Here is a 10,033-nt window from a genome sequence, read left to right as displayed (position 1 = left end):
TAGGGTCTCTCACGGTACCACATGCTATAAAATCAGAGAGGACACAGAGATAAACTGCAACAAGGAATTGTTTAAGCCTAAGGCTTGCTGCCACAGCAATCTTTGTGGGACTGCCCACTCACTGCAGAAGCAACAGTGCGAGTCAGGTACACACATCCTGCCATTCTCAGGGCATCTCAAAACTCAAAGGCGGGCTGAGGTTTAACAGTGTCTAAATTCAACCGCAAATATCGCCTGCCCTTTCAACCAGCCTCTCCTGTCTCCAGGTAGCTTCCTCCCTATTGCCCTTTCCTTTCCCTCTTCCCACCCTCACCATTTGCTCTTATCTCCCTCCCACTCCCAAATCCTTGATCTTCCTCTCCCTCTGAAGGTAGGGAGCCAGCTGCCAGCCATCAGACATACTCTGCTCTTGCCCCTTTGCTACGTCTGGGTCCCCTCTGAACCTGGACGTCTCACCCCAAATCTGTTCCTGTTGGGATTTAGCAAATGCAGCCCCTTGATCTTTTCATATGCATTTGCTAGATTCTTACGCCTCCCTCACGGCCGCTTTCTTCAAGGCTTTCTGGGTGTCTGAAGCTCTTATCAAGTCCTCGGAACGGAATACACGAATGGCACCACCAGGTCTTGAAGTCACGTCTCACACCTCTCAGGAAATGGCTTACCCCACCAAGTCACATCCCCCTCCTAAGCACATGGCTGAAGTCACAAGACACTATTAGTTCCTTGTTGCCAAAACCAAAGAGAGACAGCAGTTTAATTTTCAAAGGAAAATAGATCATGCATATATAGATGTAATCAGATCCTAGCCAAACGAGACAGTCATCTTTCAGAGAGAAAACAACCAACTGTCACATCGCATTTATTTTAACCCCGTGGAAGATCTGTGCGTAGAGCTGTTGGACAAGACTGGCCCTTTACTTCGTGATCTGAAATAACTGGTGGCACTGCAGCTGGGCTGGGCTGCACAAGCAGTGTCCTGCATTGGGGATCGATGTCACCAGGCTCTGACATCATTCTGGTTCTCCAACGCAAGGGGCTCCATCACATATTTCTTAGCTGTAGGTACAAAAGCCCTGAAAGGGCTTCAGCCAGGCCCCTTGGTCACAGGTCACTGTTCAGGATGCTGCGGCCGCACCGCCATGGGTCCCACTGTCAGCCACACGACAGGGACAGCACCGCTCTCCCGTTCACTCCCCAGCGCCTGCTGCCAACCGGGACAGCCTGGGGACAGCGTGGGGACAGCCTGGGGACAGCCTGGAGCGTGGCCGAGTCACGCTTCCGACCTTGTAGTAAGACACTGGATCCACCTCCCTGTCTCGCAGCTGGAGGCGAGCCCGAGGGTCAGAGACAAACCCAGCCATTTCAGTTTTACAGACGGTGAAGCCGAGGCACAGAAGCCAGCATTTTGCTTGGGACCACGCAAGACCAGAGATAGAGCTGTGAATGCAATAGCGGCATCCTCAGCCTGCGGCGCTTTTCAGACAAGTCACTGTACTGATCACACCCGCCACACGCGTGCAGTGGGAACGGCACAGCCCTAAGAGTGAGCGTGCCATCGTCCGTCCTTCCGAGAGGCAGAAGGAGCCCTCTACACCAAATACGCTTCCTGGGCTGACGAGGAAGGCAAAACCCCTTTTCTCTGCAGGGTGCTGGTCCCTGTCTTCAGACAGGCTGGGATCTGTTGCGGGACTCCCCTAGGAGCGGCGGATGATGTGCGGGGTGAGGCAGCGAGGACCTCCTCAGCACCCTGCTGGGGCCCTGGCGAGGAGCAGCTCTCAGGGACACAGCTCAACAGCCAAGGTGGACGGGCAGCTCAGGTCTCTCAAGAATACGCTTCAAGATCTGCAAACTATGCCAAAGTGAGGACTATACGCAGCCCACCTTCTCAAGCTCTTCCTTGTTATAGCCGTGAGGGCTAAAAACATAAACACTATGAAATGACAACTTTAAATTAAAACCATGACATCACTGTGAGATCTCGGAACTCTACCTAAAAGCCTGGGTGTGCCTCAATATATAGATCTTGGTGTATGTACATTGGGAAGACCTGATAAACCTCTAAAAGCATTCGGAGGCTGTAAAGAGCTTTGTCACAGCGAGTAGAAGCAATCGGAGGGAAATTAGGTATTCATCTAAAGATTTCCTCTTAGGCAGAATGAAAAAAAACTCAAAACCTAAGCCTAGTGTGCATTAATGATTTTTGCTATCAGGGCCCTGCTAGAGAAGCTGGAAATTATACAGCACTTTCATGCCAGCAGAAACTCTGGAGCAAATGTAGTTATGTATGCAACCATAAAAATGTGTCTGGTCTACAATTAATTCTATTTGTGAGATAGTTCTACAGGCATGGCTTCTTCAATATAGCTTAAACTTAAGCTAAGTCTTAACAGCAAAAATGTGGTTTTGTTTTGTCTTAAACCTCCTCTAAGTTAATGAAATCAGGTTTGTGTGACCACGGTTCATTCTTTGGTCAGTCTCCTAATATAAGCTTTTGAACCTGTTGGCCAGTTTCAGTTAAAGCAGATGTGGAAATTGAGATCTCCAAGATACCAAGTCTGTGCAAGTTTAGTCAGGGAGACAAGAAATCGCTGTATTTGCACTACTAAAAGCTTCAGTCTTGGGTTTAGACACCACAGAATTAATGTTAAAGACAGCCACCAAAAAGAAAAAAATAATAAGCTTTGCTGGAATGAAAAAATACCGTGCAAGAGCTGTCTCCCTGCAGAGTCTTAGAAGGAACAAAGTGATGTGACAAGCCAGAAGAGTTTGAACACAGCTGTCCTGGTTTCAGCTGGGATAGAGTTAATTTTCTTTCTAGTAGCTGGTATAGTGTTATGTTTTGGGTTCAGTACCAGAAGAATGTTGATAACACACTGATGTTTTCAGTTCTTGGTAAGTCGTGTTCATACTGAGTCAAGGATTTTTCAGCTTCTCACGCCCAGCCAGTGAGAAGGCTGGAGGGGCACGAGAAGTTGGGAGGGGACACCCACCTCAGGAGAGCTGACCCAAACTGGCCAAAGGGGTATTCCATACCATGTGATGTCACGCCCAGTATATAAACTGGGGGGAGTTGGCCTGAGGGGGGATCACTGCTTGGGAATTAGCTGGGCATCGGTTGGCAGGTGGTGAGCAATTGCATTGTGCATCACTCTTTTTGTATATTCCAATCCTTTTATTAGTATTGCCATTTTATTATTATCATTATTAGTGTCTTCCTTTCTGTTCTATTAAACCATTCTTTTCTCAACCCACAAGTTTTACCTTTTTCCTCCCAATTCTCTCCCCCATCCCACTGGGTGGGAGGGAAGTGAGTGAGTGGCTGCGTGGTATGTAGTTGCTGGCTGGGGTTAAACCACGACAACAGCAAAGGCTGTACTAGCGGTTACAAACCACTGCATGGCAAAACCCATCGTGTCTCATCCCCTCCAGGACTGAGCAGCAGAACTGCTCACGTGCGTTAGTTATCTAAAGGGGTGCGTTTGTTTTGGCAGTGAAGACACGACTGAATGTCACACTGCCGCCTCCTCTTGCCATGTGTTCTGGGATGCTTCCCAAGCCCCAGCTCCTCAAGTCACGTAAGGCAGGATCTTAATCTGCACTTTCAAAAGATGACTTTGTGGCCCTCAACAGCCGGAGGGAACATCCCCAGCTTGATATGCAAAAGGCTGAAAAGCCAGCAGGCCAGCAAACCTTGCACAGGGCCCATCTCCCCCTCCTTCTCCGAAATCTCAGTGTTTTGGTGCCTGTCTTACCCTTCCTGGACGCTTGGAGCTGGCAGTGGTGACACAATAGCATGTTCTCCACCTGAAGCGTAAAACCATGTTTTCATTGCAGGTACAGGCGCATTTCATATTGTGAGAGTCCCCTGGACACAGGTACCTCGGTGCAGAGGTAATCCCAGCACGGACAAAAGCATAAGGAGTTTCCCTCTTGACAAATATAGTGAAGATGAATGTAATCAGCCTCTGAAGCAGGCTGTAATCTCTGTTATCTACACAAGGCAGTCTGCTCTTCCCTTAGAGATAGCTGTCTCAATTTTAGCCATCTTAATTTCAAAAAGCAAGCCACTTCTAGACATATGACATAGCTTCTGCGTCTCGAGGGAAGAAGTAAAATCCCCCTTTGTGCCTAGACAGGACAGGAATAAAAGCAAGTATGCAGAACAGGAAGGGACAAAAGTCTGAATGTCTTCCTAAATGCTGCCAGCCCTTACCTAGGTATAACTCCATGCAGATGCTGGCACCTGCAAGGCATTGGAAACCTCCTTGTCAGACTACAAGGGGCACAGCAGGATGCAAAACTTCTTGTTGGGGAAATGAAGCTCCGCTGAATCCAGACACGGTGCTTTTTTCTTGCTGCAGGAGGCACACTGCAGTACCTCACAGGCATTGCTTTTAGCACATTGGTGGGATGACACTCTGTGGGAGCTGCAGAGAGGTGTGTCAGCGTTGGGAGGGGACAGAACTGGCAGAAGAAAGCAAAGAGCTGTCTTTCGTGCCGTCCTGCTTGCCTAGGAGGAGGCAAAAGCCTCCTACTCTGATCTCCACCTGACCACGCACTCCTTTACAATTACAGCACTGTCCCCCTTGCCTTTCTTCAACCTTAGACCCCTTTCAAACCAAGCCAATACAGAAGGGTGGCCACCAGGATCCCACAGAGGAAATTAGCGTGTAATGCTTTAAGCAACAGGAAATATGATTCCTGGGCTCTGGTCTTGCCCCGGAATTGCTCTGCTTTTGCATCCAGCACATACCACTGGTGCGCAGAAGAGGACTCATCACCAAGATATATCAACGTACTGGTATTAGCCAGCCAGCCCAGAAAAGGAAACTGAGGCAGAGAGAGTGGAAGTAAACAGAGGTCAGCACCGAAGGTGTGCAGCCAGGCAGCGCAGCCAGGCCTGCCTGCAGCCACTCACGGGTAAACTCCGGGAACGTCTGCTAGAAAATGCAATTCTCTGCAGACGGGTAATTCAGTGACTGAGCGTGAACCCCATACCCCGTGTGTGTAATTTGGGCTGCATTAAGGGCACAGACCATTTTGCCCACATGATTCAGTCACAGTAGCATGGGTGTGCCTAGCCCATTTTACAGAGCTGCAGAATACAGGCTTCCTATTCTGTGTTGCAGAATGAGCGTGTCAACCTGCATTCCTATACAATATCTGTTGCAACAAAATTTAGTATGTAGAAGTTATTTTTCTTCCACTGTAATAAAGCAGACTTTTTTTTTCTGTGGTTTATAAATGTTTTATGTGTGTCTCTTAATGAAAGCTTTCAGGCCTGGGAAACATCTCCATTCATTTCCCCATCAGGGGAAACATGTTAGCTGCTGTTAGAAGATAGCTACGGAACACCTCTGGTACCGTAAAGTACAAGGTAACTGAGAAGGCTTTTGGCTTGAAGGATGTCACAGCAGTCAGAGATCAAAGAGTCAGCCCATTTTCAGATTTATGAGTTGGGAATAGGTCTATTAGCTCCCAGTACTCGCTCTTGCCTGAGTATGTATTCAGTATACATCGATAAAGTAATCGTCTTAATGGGAAGTCTGACTCTGAAAACCACCACGCTCGCTCCCGGGCAGCCTGTCTCAGGTTTGTCCTCCTCTAGCTCAGCATCACATCCAGGTGGCAGCAGTCCTAGCAGCACCCCCAGATGGGACCCCCTCATTTCCCTCCTGCTCCACCTTGCAGTGCCCTCTCGCTTGTACGGCCGTCCCAGGGGCTGCCGGTGACCCATGGGCAGGGAATCCCAGATCTGGAGAAAAAAAACTTCTGCTGTTACTGTACAGTTAACTTGGATTAGTTCCCTGATCACACTGTGTGGACTCACACACAGCTTAGCAACCCACTCAGCTAAAGGGAAAGCAGCAGGATGGGGATGAACAGCGGGGGCCTGCGGTGCCAGCAGCTACTTGAGCCTGGGCTGCTGCTGCTGAAAGAAAAACACGTGTACACGTGTGAAGAAACACATTTCCCTGAAAAAGCTGCTCTGTCTGGCGTACTTAATCCACCTTCACCAAATCCTAGAAACTAAAGTCAATATCCCTATAAGGGCATAATTCAAAGCAGGATTAAATCCTTCAGAAACCTAAAGGATGTCACATCTCTATTCTGCATTACACAAGAAATAAACCTCTGCTTGTATTTTTCAGCAAATATTATTTGATGTAAAATAGAGTAAAATACTCATCATGTAAATGTAATATGGAGTAATTCCCTCTAGGTACCACCTGTGGCATCTTCTAAATCTGCACAGAATCTGCAGAGCAATTCAACCCTCCCTGAGTCTTTTATTAAAAACCTAAAATAATGCTGCCCATGCTTTCTGGATCACCACTCAACTGTGCCCTTTGTCACCACCGTGCCCTCTCGTTACAGAGCTAATTGAGAACGCTGTACAAGTCTCATGTTTCTGACCGCTGTCTGCAGACTACAGGCCATGATTTCAGGAACAAACGACCTAGAAACTTCATTAACGAGAGCACCCGGATTGCTACACGTGTAAAAGCACAGAGGTACAAACACTTTAGGAACAAAACTTTGAAAAATGGCTTTTAACGATCAAAGCACCGTTCTTTCGTAGGAGACGGTCCTGTAAAGCAGGACGGGGGCAAACCCATTTTGAAGTGCCTTGGCGATGGTCAGGCATAGAGCCTTGTTGGAGAGTGCGGGCAACGTTTCAGTGCGAGACTCTCCCCAGCTGGGAAACAGTTATCGCAGAAGTGCCTGGGCTGCGTGAGTGTGAGCGGGAGCGTGCAGGCATTAACGAGTGGGTGGAAAAGGTGATGACACCAGCGTCTGTCTCTGCCCCGTCTGAGCTGCTGGGGCTCTCCAGGTGGATCTAACTTGCATCCTGAACAGAAAAGAGATGTTTTTGCAGCAGCGGCAGCAGGCGCAGCAGGAGGCCGCATGCCGGGCGCACAGCTGGCAGCGGAGCACTGCAAACACAGCAGCCGCGGCCACGGGAAGGGATTAACTTTTGTTTACTTTGAGTCTCACACTAGGCGAGATCCCTCCCTCGCCAAAGCGGACAGCTGCCGGAAAACACCCTCCTCCACGCCGGCGGCGGCACGGAGGTGGGGAGCCAACTCCGTAACGGTATCGGCCCAGGTGTTCTGTCGGAAATAACCCAGCTGCGGGACCGGGACCGGGACCGGGACCGGGCCCGGGCCCTACCCGGGGCGCCAGCCTCCCGGCGCCGACTTGTTTTGCCCACGCGAGGCGGACGCTGCCCGTGTTCCCTGCAGGGAGCCGAGGGCCGCCGGCCGTCGTCACCCACCCCCTCGGGCACGCGTGGGGCTGCGGTGCCCCGGCCGCCGCCGCGGCCTCGGGGCTGGGCGAGGCGGGGGACGCCCCAAGCCGGCACCCCACCAGCAAAGCCCGGGGTGCGGGGCCCGGCGGCTCGGCGGGGTGCCCGGACCTCGGCGCCCACCTTCCCCGCGGGGCCGTGCCGCCCCCCCGCCGAACCCCCGCCCCCGCCGAGCCCCCTCCCCGGCTATAAAGGGCGGCGGGACGGCCCGGGCCCCCTCCTCGCCCGCTGACCATGGCCGCGCTGCGCTTCGGGGAGCCCCCGGCGGAGCCGCCCGCCTTCCCCGCAGGCAGGTGGGCGGGGGGCGGCGGGCCCGACCCGGCCTCGCCCGCCCTCAGGGCGCTTCCCCCGGCGGGCCGGGCCGGGGGGGCGGCGGAGCCGTCGGAGGGGGCGCCGGCGGCCTCGCAGCGTCGGAAGCGGACCAGCTTCACGGCGGCGCAGCTGGAGACGCTGGAGCTGGTCTTCCAGGACACCATGTACCCCGACATCTACCTGCGGGAGAAGCTGGCCGACGCCACGCAGATCCCCGAGTCCCGCATCCAGGTGAGGGGCGCCGGCCGCGCCGCTCCGCTCCGCCCCGCCCGGGGCCGCCCTCACCGCCGCCCTCTGTCTCTCTCCTCAGGTCTGGTTCCAGAACCGGCGCGCCAAGTCCCGCCGCCAGCGGGGACCGCCCCGCCCCGGCCCCGCCGCCCCCCCCGGCCGCCGAGCCGCCACCGCCGCCGGGCTTCCCGCCGCCGCCGCCCCGCTTCGCCGCCCTGCGCGCCCCGGAGCGGCCCCGCCGCGTCCTCCCCGGCCCGGCCCAGATCGTCCGGATCAAGGAGGAGGGCTCGGTCCCCTACGAGTGGCCGCCGGCCGCCGCCTTCCCCCCCGGCCCCGGCTTCGAGGGCTTCCCGCCCAGCCAGCCCGGCGGGGCCGAGGCCGCCTCCTTGGCGGGGCCGCCGGCGGCCGTGGGGAGCGCGGCCGGTCCCTACCCGCCGGGCCGCGCCTTCTGCGGGCAGTACTCGCCGGTGTCGGACGCCGAGGACACCAGCGGCTACTCGGAGTCGGGCTCGGAGTGGGAGGAGAACGCCCTCGGCGCCTTCCGAGCCCTCTGAGCGCCGCCCCGGGGACGGGGACGGGACCCCCCGGCCTGGGTGCGAAGTCGTGCCCCGCCAAACGCCGTCCCGGGGTACGCGGCTCCGGCGGGGAGCAGCCCCGTACCGTGCTACCTCACCCCTGCTCTGCGACTGTTGCACTTTATCCGGTAGTAACTGATTTTACCTATTTATTTAAGAAAGATAGGGGTCAGCTCTGTCAGCTGAGGGCATCTTTTTACACGGTATTTAAAGATTTCCGTGAGCCTGTTTTGTATTCCTATTTAACCTTCTCTAGCCAAAAAGTTAACCAAATCCACTGTGTTTTGGGGGTGGGGGCTGGCCTTGGAAAAGTAGAAGAGTGGGGATGGCCTGTTGGGATTTTTTGACCGAGGGGGGAAAAAGTAAAAATAAAGGTTTATGTTTTTGCTCTGTTTGTGTGCGTACCTGGGGCACAGACAAGGTTTCTTACCTCGGCCGACGGTGTGGGACAGAGAACAGAGGTGGCAGATATCCCAGCTGCAGGTTCTCTTCCCAGGTCCTGGAGAGCCACGGCTGCAGTTCAGGTGTGAATAAGGTATCTCGGGGGCCTGAAGGAAAGGTTACAAAAATGCCTTAAACCCTCTCTGTCAGTATTTGCTTTAGATCTGCTTTAAGCAACCACCCCCATTCCTTAACGAAAATGCAAATTTACGGCCTAAGTAATACAAAACCCAAACCTTCAAATCATTGTCTTGCTCAGACAAAAGCCTCGACTCTGCCACTTAAGCCAAGGTTAATGTTAAACTACAGAAAAGTAGGAGTATTTTGTGAATGGTGTAAAGGCACTTTAGCTTTGAATTTGAATGCTAGGGACTACACAGAAGCTGTTTGCATGATGGGTAGCAGGCTGAATGGCTCTGCACTGAGAACACCAGAAGTAGTAGTAACAGAAGCCTCTCCTGTAATTCAGTCAATTTATTAAGGAAGGATATATTCCTATATAAGTATTTCGAGGATAAGGCCAATTCTTCCTGCCTACAAAGCTGTGCTTCAGAGCAAGGTGTAAGACTCCAGTTACGGAGGAGCACCTGAATGCCATGAGCCTCTCATGGTTTGGAAGCACAGAAGTAGTCACCCGGGTACTGGTGGCAGAAATACTCTGTATCGGAAATCACGCCCCACAAAATAAGGTTACCAATGCACAAAATCCCTCAGTGTTGCCCCATAACATACCCGTGCTTGCAAGATCTGGGATAGCTGAACTGTGGTTGAACTGCCAGCATGTAAGGCTAAGTGGCATAGCAGGACTGCTGATTAATATTCTCCTGTCAAAAACCAGAGCTTGTCCTTGGGGAAAAAAAAACAAAAACAAAAAACAAAACCAAACCCCAACCAAACACACATGAAGCAAAAACCAACCAACCAACCCAAGTCAGATGCTGTCTGCCCCAAGTGGACTTGGGTTACGTTAGGGGTCAGGAAGACCTCAGAAGAGAAGTACTTACAGGAGAAGACAGAAAATGAGACAATTATTTCTTGGGGGTGCAGGGCGAACTCAAGTTTACTGACTCTAAGAAACCAAACTAACTTGTTCTACTCCTGCAGACTTAAGTTACAGTAGTCGTAATGAGTTCTTGAGATTCCTACTACGCTTAGGCCACATTCAGCA

General features: G+C 52.6%; 1 protein-coding gene across 1 annotated transcript; it reads left to right on the top strand.

The window, feature by feature from the left end:
* Positions 1–7,543: 7,543 nt before the first annotated feature.
* On the top strand, positions 7,544–8,756 carry MIXL1 (Mix paired-like homeobox). Its single transcript, XM_030035645.2, is given in 3 exon segments — positions 7,544–7,852; positions 7,932–8,021; positions 8,023–8,756. Coding segments are annotated over 3 exon segments (780 nt in total). The 3' UTR covers positions 8,404–8,756.
* Positions 8,757–10,033: the final 1,277 nt, after the last annotated feature.

This window comes from Aquila chrysaetos, chromosome 13 (genome assembly GCF_900496995.4).
Source record: "Aquila chrysaetos chrysaetos chromosome 13, bAquChr1.4, whole genome shotgun sequence".
NCBI lineage: Eukaryota > Metazoa > Chordata > Aves > Accipitriformes > Accipitridae > Aquila > Aquila chrysaetos.
The sequence above is the reverse complement of the archived record's forward strand: the minus strand, read 5'-3'. Positions and strand labels throughout refer to the sequence as shown.